The sequence below is a fragment of the Vanellus vanellus genome, assembly GCF_965231255.1.
Source record: "Vanellus vanellus genome assembly, chromosome: 1".
Taxonomy (NCBI): Eukaryota; Metazoa; Chordata; class Aves; order Charadriiformes; family Charadriidae; genus Vanellus; species Vanellus vanellus.
The window spans coordinates 5,029,418-5,054,173 of record NC_138905.1 but is presented as its reverse complement, the minus strand read 5'-3'; the positions used below and the strand labels follow the sequence as shown (position 1 = coordinate 5,054,173).

At 46.1% G+C, this 24,756-nt stretch overlaps 2 protein-coding genes across 2 annotated transcripts in view; one reads left to right on the top strand and one right to left on the bottom strand.

Annotated features, from left to right (window-relative positions):
• Positions 1 to 9,415, top strand: part of ITIH5 (inter-alpha-trypsin inhibitor heavy chain 5) — a 49,751-nt gene extending 40,336 nt beyond the window's left edge. Inside the window, exons 10-14 of the mRNA XM_082496080.1 lie at positions 2,523 to 3,076; positions 3,453 to 3,503; positions 4,640 to 4,756; positions 7,292 to 7,669; positions 9,005 to 9,415. Coding sequence (XP_082352206.1) covers positions 2,523 to 3,076; positions 3,453 to 3,503; positions 4,640 to 4,756; positions 7,292 to 7,669; positions 9,005 to 9,303 — 1,399 coding nt within the window. The 3' untranslated portion in view covers positions 9,304 to 9,415. The remainder of the gene's footprint in view (positions 1 to 2,522; positions 3,077 to 3,452; positions 3,504 to 4,639; positions 4,757 to 7,291; positions 7,670 to 9,004) is intronic.
• Positions 9,416 to 15,079: 5,664 nt separating this feature from the next.
• LOC309681315 (store-operated calcium entry regulator STIMATE-like) overlaps positions 15,080 to 24,756 on the bottom strand; it is a gene marked incomplete at its 5' end in the record, with an annotated part of 37,933 nt that continues 28,256 nt past the window's right edge. Inside the window, 6 exon segments of the mRNA XM_082495162.1 lie at positions 15,080 to 15,268; positions 15,937 to 16,021; positions 16,023 to 16,048; positions 21,864 to 21,980; positions 23,062 to 23,145; positions 24,250 to 24,362. Of these exon segments, the coding sequence (XP_082351288.1) occupies positions 15,155 to 15,268; positions 15,937 to 16,021; positions 16,023 to 16,048; positions 21,864 to 21,980; positions 23,062 to 23,145; positions 24,250 to 24,362 (539 nt within the window). The 3' untranslated portion in view covers positions 15,080 to 15,154.

Genomic DNA, 24,756 nt, shown 5'->3' with positions numbered 1-24,756 from the left:
TTCCTACTGGAGCTTCCCAACCCCTCAGAACAAGTTATTTGTTTCCCTAATTCAGATCATTGGTTTGGGCATGTAAACCTGGAGACATGGGAGGCATGAGTACCACCTCTCCACAGGTGGACAGAGGGAGGAAAGGATGCATTGCTCACTTCACATTGACAACAGAAAGAGCATGAAGGGGTCAGGAATGGAGATCCCAGTTTGGGACAGAAAATGATTTCTTTATTTTTTGAAAAAGATAACCTTATGCCCAAACTCCAAAATATTTGACTTGGGAAAATACAGAAGGGTCATTCCTGTGATGATCATGTAGTTGCTTTATTCCCTCATTCTTTGTGACCCAAACTCCTAACAAGTTTCTTGTAATCTTCATCATTCAGTAGGACCAGAGATTACGTTCCTCTTCTGTTCTCAGGCAGCTGTAGTCCAAGAGGAGACCCTAGTGAGGAACAGCAAAATGATATCTGAACCACAGCTCTGTCTAAAAAGTCAGGCAGTGTGTCAATACTTCCAGGCAAGAACGTTTGGCTTTCACTCCCAAAATATTAGTGTTTTGAACGTCAGAAACCAAAAAGAGACAGTCATTGAGGAGAGACCTCTCACCTAGCTAGTGTTTAATTCATCTGGAGCAACGAGACCATGCACCTTCCACTACAGCTTTTCTTTCTGTGGTGGCTATGGTTGGACAAGAGTGTCTTCCTTTTAAGCCAGATTTTGTAGATCCATCTGCTACTCCATCTATGTCATTTGCTTCTCAGAACGTGCGTTTTGGATAGCAAGTGGCATTCCCTGGCAAATGGAGGATGTGCTGATTGATTGGGCCACAGGAACCCAGCACTGCAAGTACTTGTTCAAACACCTCTATCTGATAAACAGCTCACTGTTTACCAAGCTCAGTGATGGCAAACCCATTTGGCATCTGGTGCCAAATTTATATGGAAAGGCACCATCGCTTGCTGGAGGCCAATTCAAATCACTGTTGGAGGGAAAAATCTACATGGGTGCCAATGTCATTTCTGATTTTTGTAGTCGGTGCGTTGTATTTTTACACAGATACTTCCTTGCATTGTACTATAAAACAGGTTGTGTCCTTCACTCCGCTATCTGCTATACCCCAGGAGCTGTTTTACAGAAAGTCCTCAGGTTCAATTCACTTGTATTTTAAAATGCATCAAGGTCTCTGCATCAAAGACAGTGACCGCTCAGTGAGACTTTAAAATAAAGCCAGCCAATTCAGGCTTTGGGTTTCCTTGGAGAGAGAATAAAACAGAAAGTGTGACTTCCAGACAATCTGTTTAAGCAGATGTGAAAAATAAATGCAGCCAGAACTAAAAAAGGGCTGAGGCCTATTCTTTGTTTATTTACCAAATTAAACTCAAATGACTTGCCAAGAGATGAGGAGTCTGAGCATTTAAGTGGGAAAGATGGCATTCTTGGAGCAGCTTGGGAAGATCCATCAAAAACACATCGCACAGTACTCCAAACTTAGGCCTTGACCCCACATAAAGGCTTTCTGGCCTGTCCAGTGCAAAGTGTTCTCAGAAGTATGGTAGGTCACGTTAATAAAGCATTATAGGGTTAAATTCTCTGGTTCCACACAAGTCCTTGCTAGCTCCAACGGAAAGTCGGCCATAAGGTAGCAGCAAGTTCTCTTCTGCCAGTCCTCCTGTATTTAGTAGTTAAGATTACACCATTCCTTGGAAATGTCCTCATTTCTGGGGCCATAGTGAGATTCCTTCTTGATTTTATTTCTCCTCTGACCCTCAGAAAACCACCTTCCTACCTGTCCCACGCTGACCATCCCAAACCGTATTATCTAGGTCTCTTCCAGTGATACAGAAGCTTTGGTTCAGATACTCTCCAGCTTTGAGGGGCCTAGCATCTTGGTCTTACAGTTCCTGGCTCTGGAATACCATGCTTAATACCGCCAGAAAACTATGGGTAATAGCATCTTTTCAAAGTACATTTTGAAATAACTAGGGTGCTTTCTGTGAGCCTGAGAAGCCAAGAACTTACATTTGATGGATGGTCCCTCTTAAGCAAACTTAAGTGGTCACAAATATCTCCATGCAGAGCTCTGGAATCATAGTGGAATGTAGGTGACTGCCAGACCATACTGCGATGCTTCTGAACATACTTAAGAGACTCTGTTGTGATGCCTAAGAAACAATGAAAACTAAAATGAGGCAGGGAATACTTCAGGTTGAGAGGGGCCTCTGGAGGTCATGTAATTCAGCCTTCTGCTCAGAGAAGAGCTAACTTCAAATTTAGGTGAGGTTTCTCAGGGCCTTGTCCACTCAAGTTTTGAAAATCTGTAAGGGTAGAGACTATCCTGTCTCTCTAGACACAGTTACACCAGATGCAGTAGTTAAATTTGGGGCCTGGTAGCTCTAACTGCTCCTGAATGTCTCAGGAGCCATATTAGATAGCCTGACTGTATCCTTGGCCATGTATAAGTGCAAGAGTGTGTGCGTACAGTTGGAGGAACAGTACTAACAGTGAGAAGTGTGTCTTTGTTTCAGGTTCTATGATGAAATTGGGACACCCCTTCTCTCTGACATCCGTGTTGATTACCCTGAAGACAACGTGGAGCAAGTCACCCAGAACTTCTTCCCTAACTACTTCAATGGCTCTGAAATTATAATAGCTGGCAAACTCATCAATCGTACCTCAGATAGCCTGCATGTGGAGGTGACCGCTAGCAACTCTAAGAAGTACATCCTCCTCAAAACAGATGTGGCTATTGACCTGCCAAGCAGGAATGACATCAGAGGTGTCCCTGGCCTGGAAGATGGCAAAGGTGACAAAAATTACATTGAGAGGGCATGGAGTTACCTCACTATCAAGGAATTGCTTAACTCCCGTTTGAAGAGTGATGATAATCAGGAAAAAGACTATTTGGCAGAGAAAGCCAAGTCAATGGCCCTGACTTACAATTTTGTTACTCCCTTCACCGTTCTGAAGATGAAAGAGGCTGGGCTCCATTCAGAACCACCTCAGGAGGAGTTTATCAGCCCTTCTACTGATGGCATTGGTGAGAAGTTGCAGAGCTTGCAGGGACACAAGGCACCACCAGGTATGAGATAAAAATAACTGTGTACTGGTAAGAAATCTTTTTTGCATCGGCAATGTCTCATGGCTGACTTTGGCAACAGGGATGATCTGGCCTGTGAACCGAGGGGTGATAAACGGAAAGCTGAGATCATATTGATTTTGCTAATTGGGGGCTGTGTGACCTCGAGCAAACTTTTTAGGCACCTGACTTGCTCCCGGAAGCACTTACTGCTCTGTAGAAACTATTGAGGAAAAATTGGTATTCTAAATGAAGCTTAAAGTAGCTGCAAGAATAAGTCCCACAATCTTGTTGAATAATATTTTGGGAATATTTTTATACTATGGCTCTTCCTGCTGTTCAGTAAGTATTTGTAACAGCCTTCCTTCCCCTCTCTTAGGTATACACAGGCGGCAAGATAAACAAAGAATTAAAATCTCCAAAACTTCAGGTCAGTGCCTGTTTTCATGCCTTTAATAATCCAAAGTAATAGTGGTTGATTTATGGAAACCTCAGTTGCATGCCACTGTGGTATAACTGTCCCAATGGATGAGCGAAAATCCTATTTACTAGACCTGCAGCATAAGGAGGAAAATGAAAACAAAAACAAAATACAGAGAGGATCAGTAATGAGAAGGGTGAGGAAAGATAGCAAGGCAGATGATCTACAACACTTGAGCCTCACATTTGAGACTGCTGTAGATTAGGGGAGAACAGGAAGCTTGTTCTCTTTCTACTAGAACTAATCAAAAAACATTTTATAAATTAAAGTTGCTGAAACATAGAAAGTGTTGTCGAAGGGAAAAAAAAAAAAAGAAAATTTGATAGTGCTTTGCTATTTCCCTGTTGATTCTGCACCTCTACTTAACATCCTTTTCATACATTAAACACTGAAGAATAAACCCAGGTCAATTTAGATTTGAATTTCACTGGATAAGGTCAAATTTACATTACAAACTAGGGGTTTTGGCTGGTCTTATTCATAACAGTGTCATGGTTTGGTCCAGGCTGGCCACTGAGATGGATGACAGATACTCTACCGACTGACCTAGCTGGTAGTTGATGATAGGCCAAGGATTGTTGAAAAATAAAGGTTGTGGAATTGTTTAAAATCTGTTGACTGCTCCAGTCTGATATTAAGAACCAGGAAGGTTCAGTGTGAAAGGTGTCCATGCAGCAGTCCTTGGTTAGAGGATATATTTTTATGTGCTGTGGGGGATGTAGCCTCCCAACAGCGGATGGAGGAGTAAAAAACACCTGCATGACAATTCCCGTAAATCACTGAAATGATATTCCAGGAAGAAAATATCCTGATTTTCACTTGGACTGTTTTGGGTTTTGATTTTTCATTGAAAACCCAACCTCTTCTGTGAGAAAAACAAAACAAAATAAAATAATCTTTGTGATAAATGAAGCAAAACATGGCATTTCCTGGCAAACTCCATCCGACCCTCTAAAAACAACAAACCAGGAAATCTTAGAAAAAACAGGGACAAACACACTTTGAAAAGCAGTTTTGGTGCATTCTTGGACACTGCAGTTTTGTGTAAGTCTCTCACATTTGTCTCTTTTTCCATGTCTTCTCAGCGGATGGAGACCCTCACTTTGTCATTGATTTTCCTTCCAGCAAGTTCTCCGTCTGCTTCAATATTGACGGGGAACCAGGGGACATACTCCGACTGGTCTCTGATCATAAGGAATCTGGTGAGCAGCCAAGCAAAGCAGTTGCTTGTTGAGGAAAGCTGAAGTGCAAGGCCAGCTCTCTAGCTATAACACTAAGCACCAAGGTGCTTCATAGGCAAGAAAGTGGCAGAAAATTAGAAAAAGTTGCTTTTCTGGCCAGGGAATGGAAAATTGGTGCACACCAGTTTTCCATCTCTAATCACCTGGATTAGAAGGGGAGGTTGACTTATTAGAAGGGGAGGTAAACTGCTGACTTGCACTTACTGACCTCCAACTTTATCATAGCTTATGGGTAAATCCACAGCAAACTTAAGCAAGGAGGAGGCCTCGCCACTGTTACCTACACAATTCATCTACAGGAGATTTTGGCAACAGATTAGACCTAACCATAGATAGAAATGTCCTTTATGTGTATGCAAACTTTCCCTAGTTCTGGTCTTCCTTGACCGGAATCAAGGGAGCGGCAGTTACATATAAACAGCCAAGAGACGCGCTTGGATGCATGAGGACCACGTGAAGGGGTGCACCTTCACTCCAGCTAGATTGGAGAACTCAGCTCCTGATGATCCGGTATGGTCTGTGGGTTGCACTTGACCGGTGCTACAACAGCTTCAGCTTAATGAACAGCCACCGGCATTTTGCACGCTACATGTAGTAATAAATCATAAACCCCACACAAAACCACACAGCCACAGGTCACATAAACCACATAGCCACCTCCGTGACGAGAGATTACACAGGGGCTTCAGCTTTCTGCTGCAGAGACGGTGCATTTCTTTGGTGGTGCAACTTCATCAGCCCTCTAGTTACAAAGTCACAACACGCAAATAAAAGATTTGGACTCGCCAAGAGTGCTCTGTTATCGGAACTTCACTCTTTCCTTCTAGCGCTGTTTCTTTCAGGACAGAGCAAAGTATCCAAACAGGCTAACCAACAGCTCTGAGGCTGTTTCAGTGAAGGGACCTCCAAACTGGTTACCGAGTCATGACAGCCTTGAGAAAACCCACACATTTCAGGATCTGCTTTGCCCAAGCCAGTCTGATCTCCAGGGGCCCAAACTGTGGTCTGATCTGATCTGGAATTCTAAGCAGGGCAGCTAATAAGCGGATTATGTCCTCAGCAGGGAAATGGTGGGAGGAAGGGGTGTCAAAACCAGAGACAATGCACAGACTTGTCTTACAAAGAATATAAACAACCCTGCTATAAAGTTACAAGAATTCTGTTCTGTGTGGCAGCGGTCTTGCCTCCGTATTTCTGTGTTCACGCCTACCTTAGTGAATAAGGTCCGGCTCTTGGCAGTGTTCCCCTTAAACTTCTTTCACAGACTGTGTTTGTGCTGCTGCTTGAGTGATTCTGTGGCTCAAACGTGGAATGAGCTTGAGAAAAACAGACTCTGTAGCACTAGCAAGTTGAATCTATAAAGACAGAAATGAGAGATTCCATCAGCAATGATGGGATATGGAGAGATTTCATCTCACTGTTGATGGCTTGGGTCAGCCACAAGCCTCCTCCTTTAGTGTTACTGCCTAGTAGCTGTTCAGAGACCTGTGGGAAGAGAGACAGTGTCTTAAGGACAGGGAGCCACGAAAATCATTAAAATGGTTGGAAATATTCGTGTGGACATCTAGGCTTCAGCTGACTCAGTGAGATCTGCATTTTAGACTAATCAAAAGTGGTTCTTTTGGGGAAAAACTGAGGAAAGCTGGAAGAGCAGTATCGGTGAAGCTGAAAATAACCCAATGGGAGTGCAGGGTTCAGGGTCCTATTCTGGAGGGATCCGGAGAGAACCTGAATTTCTTACACTGCCACCTGAGGAGGTTTAGCACTTCACTACAGGTCCTGCTCATTCTTTAGCATGTTGGCCAAGGTAACACCCCTTACTCTGTGGCTTCCCAGGCTAGATCTCTTCTTAGGAGTCGGGTAGAGAGGGACATCAAACTCCAACTCGCTACTACCCTGAGATACTCTGAGACAGCAGCATTCAGATACACCCAAGTCCTCTTCCTAGAAGTTCAGTCCCTATGCCAGTTAGTCAGATGAGGAAAAGCAAGCCTGCCAGCAGCTTTTCTTGGTCCTCCATGATCTGGTATGTTTGCCCAGGTGAATTATGCATGAACAAATAGGTGGTTGAGGTAAATCATACTACAGTTGGTCAGCAGTCACGAAGATAAGTATTTGTCTTATGCAGCTCAAAACCTCTGCACATCATTGTCTAGGTTATAGGTATGTCTAAGGTTGGATGGAGCTTAGGAAGTGGCTGTGTTGAGGAGCAGCTGATCCTATCTTGTAGCACTGTGTACAAAATGTTAGGAGTAATGGGGCTGGGGGCACGCGTCTCCAGGGAAGGCCAGTATTTCTGAGCTTGGGTAAATCTAGGTGCTCTGTACAAGGTAATCAATTTGTAACAGACTGACCATACTGCTTTGAATACTGATAGGTGAAATAATCAAGCATGAGGTGGTGTATCTGCATGTCCTTGGTAACAAGGCACCTATATTTTAAACAATGGACCTATTCTTGGTTCCAGCTTTCATTTATTGATTATTTTCCTGCAAGGTGTAACTGTGAATGGTCAACTAATTGGAGCTCCTGCACCACCCAACGGCCACAAGAAGCATCGGACTTACTTCAGCACCATCACTATCCTCAGCAATAAGCCAGAGAGATCTTACCTAGAGATCACACCCAAAAGAATCATCCTGGATGATGGGGAAAGACTTCTTCTGTCCTGTGATCGGAGTGCTGTTGTGCGGAGCAGCAGCCTCGAGGTGTCCATCTCTGCCAATTCTAACATCACTGTGACCATAAGAGACACAATCAGCTTTGTCATCCTCATACACCATTACAAGAAGCCAGCCCCATATCAGAGGGATCACCTGGGGTTCTACATCTCCAACAGTAAAGGTCTCTCTTCCGACTCCCACGGGTTACTGGGTAGGTAACAGGTTCTCAGATTCAGAGCTGTAAGCCAGAGAAAAATGATCCTTCCAAACAGTTTTAAAGGATGGGGACAGGAGGTAACAAACAAGGCACGTGGGGATTAAGTTCACAAATGAGACTCTTACTCCCACTCCCAAACATCTCCATTGCTAGCATCCCCAACTCTTCTCCCATCTTTTCCTATATGAACTATTTCCCACTATCGTAGCTATCTGGCTGTGCCTGTTTTTCACATTTCCACTCTTTTTATGATTTTTCAATACAGTTATCATTAGAATACACATGCCTGATGTTCCCAATACAGAGATAAAACCCAAATATTACACAAGAACCCTGAATAAGGCACCAATAAGACATTCTCTAACAGTAGTCCTGATTCAGAATAGCCCAGCTGCTAATGTGCTCTCAGGGACATGGCAAAGTAGGGTCTGACTCTTGGCGAAGACAACAGTCAACTGAGGTCTTACAGATTCTCAGAGAGCTCTAGTCACAGAGCTAGCACGTTGACAGAGATCATTGGCTGGGCCTTCAAGTACTGCATTTGCACATGTCCAAAGGGTCTGTTTTCACAGGACTGAGCTCTTTACACCTGAGTCTGAGATCAAGAAACATTAGTACTTTTTGCGGCCCCTTTCTTTCAAAATTGAAATGAAAGAAGAGCTGTCCCCACATTTTGAGAGCAATTAGGCTTTAGGAAGCCTCAGAGAATATCTAGATGGTTGGGTTCTTCCAGCCAATGAGAAGCAGTGATGTTTATGGCTGTGTACAAATGGAGAACTCTAAGACCAAAGCCATAGTTTCTGTGACATTCAGGTACCACAAGGTTAAACAGGAAATGCTCTGTCAGGAGTGGATTTTTGGATTCAGGCTGCTCGCATGTGCCAACCTCTAAATCCATGCTTGGGTTTGGCTGAAAAGAGCTTGTCCCCAATAAGACAAGGGAAGAGGACTTGGAGCGTCAAGCCTAGATCTTCTTTCTGCTTGCTGATGGGCTTTGTATGGGTTATATTATCTCTAGTAACCATCACCTACAGAGGGGAACTTGCTACTAGCAGCTCAAAAAGCTCTTCAGCTCAGCCAGTGTATCTTGACAAGAGAGAAAAGAAATAGGATTTTATTCTAATGTCTATCTCTATGTTTTTAAGAATTAAAAAAAGAATCGTAGAACCTAGATTCATGCTGCTATTGCAGAGAAGCCCTTTACAACTCCATACACTAAGAATTATCAAAACACAGCCTATCAAAAAAAAAAAACCAACAACACAACAACTTACTTATAAACAGGCACAGAATAGCCAGTCATGGACTCTATTTTATTTTGCCTTGCAGGTCAGTTCTTGAACAATGAAGTTAAACTTCTTCAGGAATCTCTAAACACAAGTCATCAGCAGGTTGGTCAGAATCAAACCGAAGCATTGAAGCCAAACCCTACGAATACCCTAAAAGTGAAGGGACGGCTCGTTCCTGTTGTGTGGAAGCAGAGGAGGATCTACAACGGCCAGCAGGAAGTTGACTGCTGGTTTGCCAAAAACAATGCGGACAAACTGATCGATGGGAGCTATAAAGACTATTTGGCTTCTCATCCTTTCGACACAGGGACCAGCTTTGGGATGGTTAGCAGCCTTTAAGACCGATCATAGCAGTGCATTGCAGCAGCATGTGTGACAGCGGTTCCCTTCTGAAGCCTCTAGTGCTAGGCAATTTATGAATATTTCTTTACTTTTTGGTGCCAAAGAAACCAAGGCTTTTGCCCTTGGAAATCAGCTGTCTCTCTTTCATGCTAGATGAACATTGTTGATCAAATTCCTGAAGACAAGGAGGTTGGGAGGGGGGAAGGAAGAGTTGAGGACATGGTTAAAGGTGTGATCGGTGCTCTCCCAGTGGGAAGGGAGGGCGAAATGGTCCAGCACTCATATTGAACTGTGCAGAGAGCTGCTGGTCTCAAAATAAACCCACGCAGGGATCTGTGCAATACCCCCAGGGGCTGGTGAGTCACCCAGTGAGAGGCACAGATCATACAGCACAGTGCCTATCTAGAGAGGCATCCTTGGGTGATAGGCTTTGTAAAGAAGTGATTTGAAGCACCAGCTCCAACCATGGTCCCTGGGGAAAGAAGAGAGTGAGAGGAGAGGTGGGTGGATATTCATCTGCAGTGACCCATTAGCATCAAAGAGGTAACAAAAGAAATCAAAACCTTAAACCAACAGACGACAAGAGGGTATTGCTTTCTTGGTTATTGGGATGGAGTCTGGATTTGCCACTAAGCCTGAGGTTCCCTGAACAACTATGGACCCTTAAAACTGTGGTGAAATCCTTCATGTGGTTTATTGCTGTCTCAGTGGACAGGCTGCACACTTAAAAAGCACCTCCAGTCTTCAGCAGCAACAGGAGTGGTGCAGGCTCCCATTCTGTGAATCATCTTATTTCAATAACATTGCAGGTTTAGTGATTTCTTGAGCCTTGACTCCCTCAGAGAGAAACAAGTTCCACCATGAGCTTCCAACAGAGTTGCCACGTCCTTGAGCAGAGCATCACTTCTCCTTAGTAGAGATTTAAATTCTCTAAAGGATGATGAACCAGCACCTGCAACAGCTTATGAACCTACAAAGCAGAGTAGACATTTCTAGCTGCGTTTCTAATCAGCGGGGAGTCTTTATTTACTCCAAATTGTCAAAAATTTTTCATCCTCATTTCCCCTGGCTCCATTGCCTTCCTTAGACTGCAGGAATTTGTACGCTGAAGGAATTTGGCAGCAGGAGGTTACAGAAGGGTTCGCCAGCCACCCCCACTGCAGGTGGTACTGCTCTGCAAAGAATCCTCCAAACCCAAACTGCAAGGCTGTGGTCTATTTTAAAGTGAGGCATCACTGAATAATACTATAGATCAGCCTCAGGGGAGTTTGCTTAGTAGAGAACTTGGCCAAAGAGGACTTTGACAACTACAAACACATTTACATGGCAAGGCCAAATTGAGCTCATGTATACTCTGCCTTTCCAGAACTGAAAGGAAGGCGGGTGGGCGTGGAAGCATCTCCAGGAGCTAAATGATATCCATGTGTTAGGAGAAAACAGAGCTGCCAGAGACCTACAGAAATAGGTTCAACCTTAACTGATTTTTTGCATATTTAACAATTAAATCATATTGTTGCTGTGGGAGCTCCAGCTGCTGGGGGCTGGCGTGGTTGTGATTTTCCAGTTGCTTGATCATCTAGTTAGTACTGCTAGCACCGTGGCAGCAGAGCAGGTAGCAAGCATGGTTGCTTATTCACACCACGTGCTGTCGGGAAGAGGGAAACAGCCCAAAGCAACCAGCTAGATTTAATTGCACTGCGGAAGATCCTTACAGAAAGCTCAGTTAGTGCAAAACTTATGCCAAGGCTCATGCTTTGGAACAAAACATAAAGAAAAAATTACTGCTTTGGGCCCAGCTGTCTTGAGAAATAGCTCTTCTGCAAGGAAGAACTGAAGGTAAGACCTTCAGCACAGTCCTGAGCATGCAATAACCAAAGGGGTTAATGCTCTGCAGCGTGTTAATGGACCAGAAATGAGATGAGAAAGAGCATCTCTGAAGTTGACTCCTCCACCCGTGAAAACAGCGGGAAGATCATCCAGCCCATTTCCAAATAACCTCCCTTTTCACTAGCACGGGGTGAACAGGATAGTGGCGATGAACTTCTAGACAGTCCAGGGTTCAGCAGCTGTTTTCTTCATACTGTCCTTACTGAGAAGGGATTTCTTTGAAGTCTTCACTCTCCCACATTTTGCTGTTCAAATGTAGTGCTCAGGGGAGCAATTGGCTTAGGCTCTCCTTTTGTCTTATCTCTCCTGTATATAGATATGTGTACATACATATATGCACACACACATATTGCTAACGCTTCAGGTGCATCATTACTTCTCTTCCTCGTCCTCCAGCCAAGGAAACATATTTCTTTTAGGGTCTAAAAAGAACAATGATCAAGCCCAGCTTCCCAGCCATGTGAAGCACCTGGAGCAATATACTCAAGTTCTCGTTAAGGCTCCAGTTATCCATTTCACAATAAATATTTTACAGTGAACACTGCAGTGAAGCTTTCATTCGGCAAAGATAAAATGAGCTTTGAAGCTAAGGTTATGTATGTTTTATGCTACTGGACAAGCTCATATTACCAGATAGCTGAAAGAATCACTCACAAGATAACAATAAGTTGTGAACCAAAGTAATTTCAGCAGAAAATTAAAGGTCAATTATGTTCTTCAGCCTCTATACACTTGGTAGGAAGCAAGAAATGTGTTATGTGAAAAGACCCTAGTGGTCTACTCCCACATTAAACTGAGAATATAACCACATAGAGAAGACTGATCCGGCCTTTAAATACAATAGCATAGAACACAGAAATCAGAGTTTGTGCTCCTGCTGCCCTGAGAACAGTAAGAGCAAAGGCAGGTCACAGACCATAAACTTCATTTTCCCCCATTGATAAAGGGAGCATCACACTTCCCTCCCTCAGAAGGAGAATGTGTCCATGCTTGGTCCTCACAGTCCTTTGCCGTAGCACAGAGAGCTCACAGGAGGTGCACTGCGACAACTGCACATATAGGCACACATCTGTTCTCATCGCTGAGAGCGCCACGGAGCACTTTGTTTTGCGTTGATACAGTTAAAGATTGTAAGCTGCTCATACAGCTCAGGAATGAGGGCTGAGCAATCAGTCTGAAGCACAACAGAAACAATTGCACACCACTATTTCAGAGGAGGGAACAAGAATCCTGAATTTAGGGCTGCTGAAACAGCACTGGCTATGCGAAGCTTGAGAGGGGCAACGTTCCCCCATGTCATACTAACCATAGAATGGTTTAGGTTGGAAAGGACCTTGAAGATCATCAAGTTCCAACCCCCCTGTCATAGGGAGGGACACCTCTCATTAGACCAGGTTGCCCAAGGCCACGTCCAGCCTGGCCTTGAACACCTCTAGGGATGGGGCCTCAGCAACCCCTCTGGGCAACCTGTGCCAGTGCCTCACCACCCTCAAAGTGAAAAACTTCCTCCTAATGTTCAATCTGAACCCACCGTCTTCCAGTTCGAAGCCGTTCTCCCTCGTCCTATCACTACATGTCCGAGTAAAAAGTCCTTCCCCAGCTCTCCTGTAGGCCCCCTTTAGGTACTGGAAGGCCACAATAAGATGTCCCCAGAGCCTTCTCTTCTCCAGGCTGAACAGCCCCAACTCTTTCAGCTTCTCCTCATAGGAGAGGTGCTCCAGCCCTCGGATCATCCTTGTGGCTCTCCTCTGGCCACACTCCAGCAGGTCCATGTCCTTCTCATGTTGGGGACTCCAGAGCTGATTGCAGTACTTGCCCTGCTACTGCCTACTGTGAGCCTTCTCATCCAGCCTCAACTAAGGGTTAAGACAAAGATCACATCACTCACCTTCCATTTTAGGACAAGGACTTTGCTGTGGTGGAGTCTGCGCTCTTCACATACTGCAGTATTGCACCGTGCAGCCCTATAGCAAGAACAAAACCCCAAATCCGAACACACCTCAAAACAGGGAGCAAGTTTCTAATAGGAGAGCTGTTTTAATCTATTTTCAGTCAAGACCTTAAACAGCACAGGAGTTATTCCAGTCCTTACCAGCACAGAACTCCGCCAGACAAGCAAAAGTTACATTGTGAAACTGATTTCACTAAGGAATACAAATGATCTATTGAAAGAGCTGTGTGCCATGTGTTCCAAAAGCCATTTGATGTGCAAGCACAACTAGGATTTTCACCCCTCATTAAGTAAGGAAGAAACAAAAAGGGACTTAATTTCCAGAAATACAGTGTAAAGCTGCACAGCTGCAAGTGTGGCCAGGCACATCTAGTTCACTAAGGGGCATGCGAGTCTTTGAGTTGCACCTAGTGCTTCTAAACTACCTTGAAGTTAGGAAAAAAACCCCACAAAACAAAACCAAAGAACCCCACAAAACCAAAACATCTTCACACATCCTCAGCTCAGCTTTTAAAAGTCAAAATCCATCCACGTTCAAAAATCCAAATCTTTTATTTTCTACTCCCTAATAAGGAGTGTTTTCTTGGGAAAATACAAAGGAGGGAGGGAAAATAAAAGGCAATTCCTGCTCAACACTTCTGGGGACCATCTTGCAATAAGCAAAGCCTGTCTACGGCTCAACCGGGTCTATCGGTTCAGTTCAGAGGATGCTGGATCAGGCCCTGCTCTGAGGACCGTCCACCATTTGGACACGGAGTGGGTCTCATCACAGCTGCGTGTCTGCACTCAGTCTGGGAGCGCATCATGCAGCTGCTCTGTGCTCTCTTTCTCTCCCTGGGAGAGCTGCAAAGTGTTTTGCATTTTTGTGTGTTTATAGATGGATACGGTGCATTAACAAGAGAGCAAGGGCGAAGCCCTGCACCTCACCACTTGGAGCCAGGATCTGGGATGACCCAAGGGTCTTCTCCTACAACGGTCCTACCTGAGGCCATTCTCTTACACCCAGAACATCAGGGCTAGTTAATGGGGCTTCAGCTGACTCCTCAGATCTAGTTTTTGAATCCGGTCCTGCAGAGATTTCACATGTTTATTTTGAACTAGGTCAAAGGCAAGTAGTCAACTTCTAGTTCCCAGTAAACACTCACCTGTGAGGTGGCAACTGGGATCGATCTCTGAGTCTATTCTCATCTGGAGTCAGCACAGGCTGATGCTGCAGCATCAGGTCTTTGCGCTGCAGTGGCTCATACAACCCATCTACCGAAACTCAGCACCGTGGCTCAGCTCTTCTTCTGTAGGTTTACTAGGACAGCCCTGCTACAGAAAGGCCAAGTGCTCTGTGAGGAACTGGTTGGGAAAGATTTCAACAGATTCCCTTCCTCCCCTTTACAGCGTCAGGGTCTTGCAAAACATTAAGCACATGGAAGCATTCCAATTACGAGGCAGTTTTAGGTCAAATATTTATTGCATTCCTTATAAAACAGTAAAAAGCATCAGATCCACTGAGACAATCTTCCCAATTCAAGACATTTAAATATGTATTGCAAACTAATTCTTTTGAGTATTGTGAATATAAAAGTGTCACAGTTCAGGTAGTACAGGATAGATCTATTTTTTCCCCCCTATTAAAAAAAAAAAAAAAACAAACCAAAAAAACCCCAAACCAAAAAACAAACCAGACAATCTTTTGATTTCAGTCTCTAGCCCTGACAAAAAGTTACACCCAGCTGGCCAGCCAGGGGCAGCACATACCCGTACCCCTAACCTCACCGTGCCTGCATGTGTACAGGTTAGGGGCAGACAGGTAAAGCAGATACCGCTCAGAGCCTGTACAGGATGCATAGACACCATACCGAAAAGACAACTGCAGAAGGACAGGTCTAGATGAGGCAGGCAAAAGGATCTCTGCAGATCCACAGGGCTCAACTAGCATTCCCCCACCCTGCCCTTCCTCGGCCGTCTCAAGGATCACAGTGCTGCTTCCCTTCCTCCACCTCCCTTGTCCCAGTGTTGTCAGATGACCACTTGATAGCTGGGCTGCTTCATCTTCTGGTTCGTTCCCTGGTGTCCTGAAATATCCTGGTCGCTTTCAGACTGTTCAAAATCCATGTCTGGAGAGAGTAACACCTAGAAAGGAGAACAGACAGACGCTGACAGAGTGAAAGTTCTCAGCTCTTCTTGATACTTCTTGCTGAAGGGGTCAAGCCCCCCTAGAGGGGTCTGCTGCAAGATCTAATCCTCTCTGGCAGATGGGAAGTGTCTCAAGGTGACTGACCATCTCTCCAACAACAGCCAGACAGGTTTGGGCACAGGCATCCTGATGGTTTGGTGTCCTACCCCCACCCCCTCCCCACCTTGAAAACAGACCAGGCAGCTCAAAGCTCTGTTCACCGTGGAACAGGACTCACACAGAGACATGCATGTTCAGGCCAGGCTGCAGCCGCAGTGGAGATGTACGAAAAATAGGCCACATATTTTGCAAACAGCTGCACCAATGTAGACCTTTTCCCAGGCCCCCAGCTACTCGTCATCTCCAGAGCTCCGCCAGGAGAGCAAGAAGAGCTACAGAATTAGCTTCAGCCATGGCCAGCAAGCTCAGGAGTGGTGTCCTAGCCTGGTAGCATCTTATTTCTACCTGGCAGAGCAGCTCCTGGCTCAGCCTGAATTGTGGGAGCCAAAATAGGGCACTGACACCTCTCCCTGGTACCTCTCCAGGTAAGAAAGCCCACGGCTTTGCTGCGCGATCAAAAGGCTGCCCGTTGCCTCCAGGAACACCTACGCTCTCAGTAGCTAACTTCAGACTTGAAGCTACCAACAGGCTGGTTTGAGCTAACTGGCTGCCACCGGCCTGGAGCGTTTGCAGGATGCAGACAGAGCCACACGTGGGACATCCTCCAGCCACATCATCTGGAAGAGGAAAAAGGCCGGGTTTTACTCGGGCAATGGCTACAATGACTGCAGAAGAGCTGAAGCCAGCAGGCTGACTGGGTGAGCAGTTTGCGTGGGTAACACTCATGGCTCGACAGGTTGTTTGCTAAACCCCATCCTACCCCCTCAAAAACACAGCTTTGAGCAAAAAAAGCCCTACTGTCATGACCCCTGACAGCAGCTACCTCCAAGCACATATGAAGTGCAGTCAACCCTTGTGCTACAGCTTGTCATGCCCAGCAGTACTCGGGAGCTTGGTCGAAGCATGGGATTTCTGGTAAACACTAGTCATCCACATCAGAAGCCTGGCCAGGTCCTTGGCACCTCAGCACCCCACTCTACAGAGGCACAAACCTAACAGCACAGCCAAGGGCCTTTATTTCCCCAAAAGAGCAATGCCAACAGCCCTTTCCCCCTCCTCCACTTGCCCATTACAGAACCCAAATGGCATCATTACGTCCCTGATGCAGGGACAAGGGCAGGTACCACTACCATCCCCACAAACATACCTTCTCCAGCAAGGCGGTGTAGACCTCCCACCCAAGCCTCAGCCCCATCTGACCCCACTTTGCTCCGAAGACTGACCCAATGCATTAAGAAGCTTCCCCCTGCACGACCCACAGCGGCAGCCTTCCAGCTCAAAGGCACAAATCAAGGGACTTTCACACACAAAGTGTCCCCAACAGCTCAACCGGTCCCAGAGCTCAGTATTCCTTGGGCAAAACCAGGAGCATGAGGGAATCAGTCTCATCTGTGGCTATCTCCCTGCACAGCTGCAAATTAGTGTGCCCTCCACTCGTTAGCGCTTAGGCAGCACCACGGAGCCAGTCACCACAGCAACAAAACCACCAAACAGGAAAAACAAACTCCAGTGAGTCAATGACTTCAAAGGAGCAGAAGAGCCGCAGGGAAAGATTTCCTCCCCACCCTCACGCACACTCCAGCCCCTCCATCTGATGTTGTTATCTTCACAGCAGCACATCAGACACTCCAAGGGGAGCAGAAGATCAGATTAAACTCTCTTGTGTGTGTGTGTATGTCCCTGCATTGGTCTCAAGGCATATTTTTTTTGTTGTTGTTGTTCAAGACACACATTGGAAAGTTTCTACCTCTTCCACATGAAGGTTTCCTCTGTTTATCTTATTAATACTGTGATGCTGTTGAACCTGGAAAAACGGGCAGGTAGTTAGTCACATGCAGCATTATAAACTCACTGAACTCTGGCAGGCTGCAACAGGCTGGTTTTAGGGCCTAATGAACTGGTAATTTCTGTGGGTTTCAGCTGCAAACTCAAATCCCCTTGCAGCCAAGCGTGGATGACAGAGCAGGCACCGAGCGTCGCGCATCCAGACCCATTCAGGCTGCTACCTGCCCGCCGTACAGCTCACACAAAGCTGCTCGCCCAGCAACCTTTCCATAATTCCCCAGGGAGCTTCATCACCAGAGGGCACCTCATCACTATGGCAGTCATGGGACGTACCCTCAGATATGGTTTTCAAGCCAAAACTCCCAGTTTGGGAGTTTTCAGCACAACTTGGACAAGGCGCTTCCCCTGCAGATGCATTCAGGTCAGGATCACAGCAGGTCGGTGGCGCAGCTGGGAATGGACCACGGTTTCCCAGTCCTGGGACAATGTGCTACTGTCTCGCTCAGCAGCCCTCAAATACTTCATGCATTCCTCCCCACACCAGGAGGCCAGCAGCTTGCAAAACAATGTGAGTCACGCTACCGAGACAGGGCTGCCCGTGCGCTCTGCCAGCCCCTCCTGTCTGGGGGAAGAGGCTGCCTACTGGTTTGATACTCCATCCAAGCAGACCCTTCAGATAACTAAGTCACCTTAGTGGCAGATGAGAACTATGACACAGGTTGTCAAACAAAGCAGCTCTGGGGACATTTCTCTGCTAGCCATGGAAACCTGTTTGCCTAAAGCTCTACCAGCCTGGTCTAGAGGTAGGAACCATCCCACCGTCCTCTTGCATCTGAGCTTAGATAGGTTCCCATGAGTCAGTAGGGCTGAGAGGTGGGAGAGCCTCCTTCTAGAGGCACCTTCACTTAGCTTCCCCGTAAGGACCAGGCACGTTAGTTCACCTTGAGCTGTTTAAAAGTCAGCTCAGTTAAGCAACCAGCAAATCAAACTCTCTCTTAAAGTATTCTTCAATACTTGAAAACAAGCAGCATAGGTATTGGGATTCATCAGCGTCTTCAGTCTAGGGATTTTTCAAAAGTCACAGCTCCTATGTGCTATGAAGCACATATGAAGGGAATTGGGATAAGTGCCGAACTCCACGCTGACCGAAGGCGGGCCCCTATGTAGTATATTAGCTTTCCTCCCAACCTTAAACTAACCTCTAATCTCACCCTAATGGTTCTCACAAGTACCACTTTTATCAGACCCAGTTCTGCTTTGAGGCTCATCTCTGGAAATGTAAGCCTTAAGGAAAGGAGCAGAAACTCACACATCACCCTTGGGAATAAACTAGAAACAAGTTCAAAAAAAGATCAAAAAAAACATTATTAAAACTGAGTTGTTTTCCCCGAGTCGAGGAAACAAAGAAATCACTGATAAGATCAAAAGTTTATTGGCACTCACAAGGGCAAGGGAAAAGAAACTCAGGTCAAGGGCAGGACACATGCAAAGCAGAAATAAGGGCCATGGAGATGAATGCACTTCCCCAGCCGGAACAGCACTGGATTCAGACCGGCGCTCGAGAGATCTCTTTCCATCCCACGAGAGGGCAAAAAACCCAACTGTGTGAAGATCAAGGCAGAGCACAAGTCTGAAACAGAAAGCTTTAAGACTGACATGGAAGGAATGGTTAAGGTCTTGCAGCCATAAGAGTAAGTTTGTCCCTTTCAGGGTTTCGATGTAGGAGAGTTCAGCATTTGCTCCATTATAACCAAGAGCCCATTGTTGTATCTGTGGCTCACCAGAAGAGCCTTAAAACCCACAAGAGCCTGCCTGCCAGTTCTTTGGTCTGCACTGCAGCCACCGAGCCAGTGAGTGATATCAGCGGCAGGATTCCTGCTCGCTGGGTTTCTTCTTGCTACCCAGCTGGTCTACCGAGCCAAGGACAAAGCTGAGTTTTCCTGCTATCCCTATAGAAAATACTGAGTGTGGGTTTTTAATAGGTTAACTTCAGCCTCCCTCTTTCCGCTCTCCTTTCTCTCTCCCCCTCCTTTTCCAAACACAAACTGCTACTTCAAGTGAAAATAATGACACCCTCTATTGGCAAGATAGGCAGAGGGTTGAAATTCAAGAAGGCGGCATGATGGGGAGCTGTCGGCGCCTGCTGCTAGACAGCCCTGATGAACCCTGATAAACCGTGGGACACATTAGCCTCAGCCAGCTCTGCCCTGTACAGATGCCTCTCAGCCCCGCTCCTTCCTCCTCTGCTGGGCAGCAAGGGGGAAAGAAATTCCCCGACTCAAACAGGTTATTAGCAGCAATGAGCCCAGCAAACCCTCATTTTCTGTTTTCAAGCCTAAATTCCAGCCAATCCAGCTGTAGGACCCAGCCAGCCAACATGACCTTTAATTAATAGCCTAAAAAGTTGACACATGAAGCAAGACACTACCTGTCAGTCACATTAGCTGACACCTTGAGGCCCAGCGCCAAGAAGCAGAATTGGAAAAGCAGGTCACCCACCTCTGTATTTCTTTATTATTTTCCTTCTCTGCCCGAATTATTTGTGGGCCAGAGACACAGGAACACGTCTGAGCAGAAAGGAGGCAGTTCCCATAGACTGCTCCAGGCACAAACCGGTCCCCTTGGTAGCTCCACCGCAGTGATGGATCAGAGGGTTTCAAGATGGACAGATGACCTGCACATTGAAGGTCTCAGCAGAAATTTGTCTGAGAAAAGGAGTCAAGTACTTGGAAGATGGGAGAAGCCTTTGACTTCAGGAGTCAGACTGTGGAAATTGTTTCTATCACTTGAAACAACCTGTCTGGGTTGAGCTACCAGAAAAGCCCTTCCTAGCTTCTGGAGATTACACATATCTTTCCTTCAGACTACCCAAAACTGAGCTAGAGTCCACAAAACACTTGCCCCCCACAGTGGAGTAAGGCAGAGGACTAGTAACTGCAACACCATCTGTGTATCCACAGCAGCCACCATCTATGGGACTGGATGCTGTGAGTTTAGGTTCAGAAGGCTGGAAAGGAGGTTGGTGTCTCAACTGGAGATGTTGCCTCCTTACCCTTGCTTCTGAGCTGGTGTAATTTTAACTGATTTTAAACCTTCAGGAACACACCAGCACATCCAGTCAGTAAGGCAGAGCTTTACCACCAGCTTTACAGTTTGAACTGACCTCCAACCTAGCTCTTCTAAGGAAGAGCCACTCTTGATCATCAGTCACCACCAAGAAACCAGGACTGCGCCATAACCAGGGACATGTTCATGCCCAAAGTTAATCCACCTTCACATCCTAGGTACGAATTCTCAGCTTCAATGCATAACCATCAAGACATACTGGTACCACCCAGCTCAGGCCTCTCTTCCTTTCTCTCTCCAAAACAATAAAGATTTCTGGAGGATGCCCTCACCACACGCACCACTCAAAACTCCCTGGGGCACACCATCTGCATGTTTCTAGTGACCTTGCCGAGCTACAACTGTTTATCTGGAGGCAGGGCCAGGAGAAGTGACTCACTTGTCTCAACAGCTGCTCACATCTGCCTGGCCTTCCTGCCAGAGGGAGGATTCCTCTGACAATGCATCCCCACGAGCGGCGGCCACTTCCCTACTGCATTCTTGAGCCATGGAAGCCGTGGCTGCTGTGCAGACTGCCAAGCACACCGTTAAACACTACTACCTCCATGTGCGTTGCAATGTCACCAGTAATTGGCCATCCCACCCATCAGCACAAGAGCTGAGTTACTCTCTATAAAAGAGCTCTCAGAGAGCAAGAGCTATTTCTGTTCATCCTAAATTCCTCAGCAGAAGCTACTCCAGGAGCCAGCCTGCAACTGCCAGGAGCTATCTTATCTCAGCGAGTCTCGCCAGGGAACTGCAGGACATCAGCAGCCGTCCAAAGAGCACTTTGAAACAGGGTCTGGGTGCCAGGGGAAGGAAGGGAATTCAACCCAGGTGACTCAGGTTGTGGTCTCTGCCCAAAAGCTGATGAGAAGCACACACACCACCTGTCCAGAAAACCATGTGTCATTACTAACAACAAAGTCTGCTGGGACTGCAGCATTTCTTCCCCCTCCCCCCTCCACAACTTTTACATGTCAAGCTCACACTACACAAAATAGAGCTTCCAACAGCTAAGGAACCATCATCTGGCTGAAAAAACACCAAACACTGACAAAAATAGGATTCCTGGCTAGGCCTTGTCCTCTAAACAGGATGCTACCAATTACAGTGAGGAAAGCAAGCTTTTCTAAGCCAAGATTAATTACAATTAAAAATGGGAAATTTGAGAGAGACTGTACAGAGGTACCCAGCAGCTTCAGCCTGCCACTCCAACAAGGTGACACAGGTTACTGCAAAAGCTGGCCCACATCCCACAAGATGCTGTCATCATTTAGGGCAATATTTCAACACCACTTCATAGACTACGGTATTTCTTGTTGTTAGACGGGGCGAGATCCTCCCAAGAAACACCCCTCTGTGGACCTCAGCCACATACATGGAAAGTTTGTTTGACTTAGGAGGCTCATCACCCACAATCACGGAGCATCACCCTAGGTCTAGGCGACGTGAGGGCATGTTGCACAGTGGTGGTAAAGCACACCGACCACACCACAAACTTGCAGTTTGGTCTCAGATACAGGACATCTTTGGTCTTACCTGAGATTCCTCAGTTCGCCTAGCCCGGGGAGTTTCTATGGATCCATTGATGTCCAGGGTGTCCTTCTGCTTGTATTTCCTCATGATCAAGCTGTCCACAACCCAGAACATAATGGCCTTGAGGAAAAAGAAGTTATATGAATAGATTACAGAGACCAAAGTAATTCAGTCACAGCTATTTCTTCTCCTTTTGCTTTCTCCATATATCCAGCATTGATCAACTTAATTTAACATCTAAATTAACCCTGCATCAAGCGTGTCCATGGGGGTTGGATGAGTCAAACTCCTGAGGTCTCTTCTCATATAAATCCTATTGATTTCACAGGTGTTGAAAACCCGGGGGGGGGGGGGGGGGGGGGGGGAAGGAGACTACAATAGGCCAAGTTTCCACCAAGAAATAACGATTGAACCAAGCTCCATCCATGGTTCATTGGCTCTGTCTGCACCAGTCCCTGGTCAGTTCTATGAGAACAAGAATTTGCTCTCCAATAAGGAAACACAGCCTGAGGTGGCGGAGAGGGGCTGGTAGCAGAGGCAGGTAAACCCAACGCTGCATCCACTGCAATGCTCGTGGTATGAGTTGAAAAGAGTTCAACTCACTCCTTGTCCAGGTGGCATCTGAACAGTAACACCTTGTTCTCACTTCCCGTCTTAGCAGGGACTGAGCAGCAGGTCAAGGATTACCCAGAATCCGGGGCACTAGGAAAAAAGCTGAGCTTTCAAGAGGTTTTGCCAAACTAGTTTTGAGGAGATAATAGTTTTGGGTAACCTGAACACGTTGCCTTGCTGTAATGCAATCTGACGTCTAGCCAAATGGCTAGATAGACAAGTTGCCAAAGGTCACCACTGACAAACCATCCTATAGGAACTTAAAGGGTTTTGGGGCATCCCCATGCCTGTAACTTGCTGCAGAGATGCAGCCCTCAGCTAATAAGCCCCAGCTGTCTTCAAAGAGCTAAAGAGTCAGCCACCCGGCAGCTTGGACAAGGGAGTGGAAATTAGGACCACGGCAGTGCAGCAGTGACAGATTTGTGTATTCGTGGCAACAAGTATATTTGTTTCCACTCCCCTCCACCCTGTCCCAGCCACTTCAATTACTCAAGGCCACCCCAAGCCAGTTTCTGTACATGCTCCCTATTGAGGGGAGGACCACGATTTCCAAACCGCCCCACCCAGTGCTTGCAGAGGCGTCACTTACATTGACTATGAAAGGCACAACAAGCATGACCAGGACAAGCTCCAGCTGAGGGTTTGGGATGTAACCCAGGAGGATCTGCTGAAGCTGCAGAGGAGAAAGCATTTAGAAGCATTATTTGAACAGCTCTGTGGCGAGATCTTTGCTGCAAATTGGTTGCTTTCTTACACCAGCAGTTTCCTACAGCTAGGGCTCCGCAGCCTTCGCTTTAGCCCAGCTCTTAGAAAGATCACACGGGCTATTCCTTTAGTCCAGCTGCCAAACGCACGATTTTGCACAGAGCAAGAAAGAATTACTACTAGTCTTTCAGCGTAACTACTGATCAAAACAACTGGTGGGACTTTCCTTGGCTCCTTGGAGCCTAGCTGCAAAATAAGGACACCGGCCGTGCGCGATAAACGTGGAGAGGAATCCAGCAGCATCTCTGGATCTAGCAGCGCGTGCTCCTGAACAACATGTTCGCATCCGAGTCCAAGGACAGTAGGCTGCTGGGTTTGAAGCACAAGCCCTGAACAGGAACAGATAAGTGCTCCCAGATTGCTGTAAATAACTCTTCAGTCGAGTCACATCAGCCTGTGAGGTACTAGGCGCTATGTGTAAATGCACTCAAAACTGGAGTTACCCATTGACTACCCACCACACCTACCTGCCACCACGTATGTGGCTACAAGTGACATAGATTACCATTTTTATTTTACAAAAGAGAAACTCATGACCAATGCAATTACCATTGCATGAACTACCATACAGAAGCAGCTGGGGGGTGGGCGGAGGACAATGTACTACTTGGATAGTTCTTTTCAAATTAATCTCTAAGAGTCCCCCTAGTTTAGGTATGGGATCCCAAAACCCCAGCATGAACTGACTTGACAAGATAAAGTAGAAAACCTCTGGCAGAACTGAAGCAGCTGAGCTGCCAGCCCAGCCCATTTTATCCTTCCAAGGATAGAAAATTAAATTAAAGCAGCATCTTATTCCACTAGCTTTTGACTAGCAAGAGAATGTACCAAAAGCCAAACTGTTACGAAAGTCATGTTTCCCCAAACTTAAGTAACAGCTAATTATTACAGAGAGATGTCAACAAGTCATAAGGATTAAAGACCTATGATGATAAGGACCACTAATAAGGCAAAACTGACAGAAACAAGCCACAACAGCTGTGGCTCGAAAAAATACAGCTTAGGAGCTTACCTTTGTCCAACCAGGGATAAGCAAGACAAGGCTAATCACAGTCTTCTCAAAAACCATTATCAGCAAGTAGAGGATACACTGGCCGATCCAGGCAGCAGCTTGTGGAGGGTCACCTGGGAAAACAGCACATTCGGTCTGAGACAGCAGACAGGAGGAGACAGCCTCGCAGAAAAGTTGCCTCGTGCTTGATACCTGACCTGATCAGAGGCACAGGGAAGTGTTTCCATCTTGCAAGTTCTGCAGTGAGACAAATACTCAACGCCAAACTGAAAATTAGCGGAGAGATTTTCTATCTATAGCTGTAGGAGAATGTGCCCGGGGTAGAAAGGTTTGGTGTCCCTACTGGGTCTACGAGTCATTACTCCATTAAAGATCAAAACATATTACAATTTAAGATCAAATCTTTCTAGTCTTAAAAAAAAAAAAAAAGTAAATCTGACTTGTATTAGAGAACATTTAGCAGACTTGCATCCCTCACTAGTTGCAGCTCATTTTGCACCTTTGCAA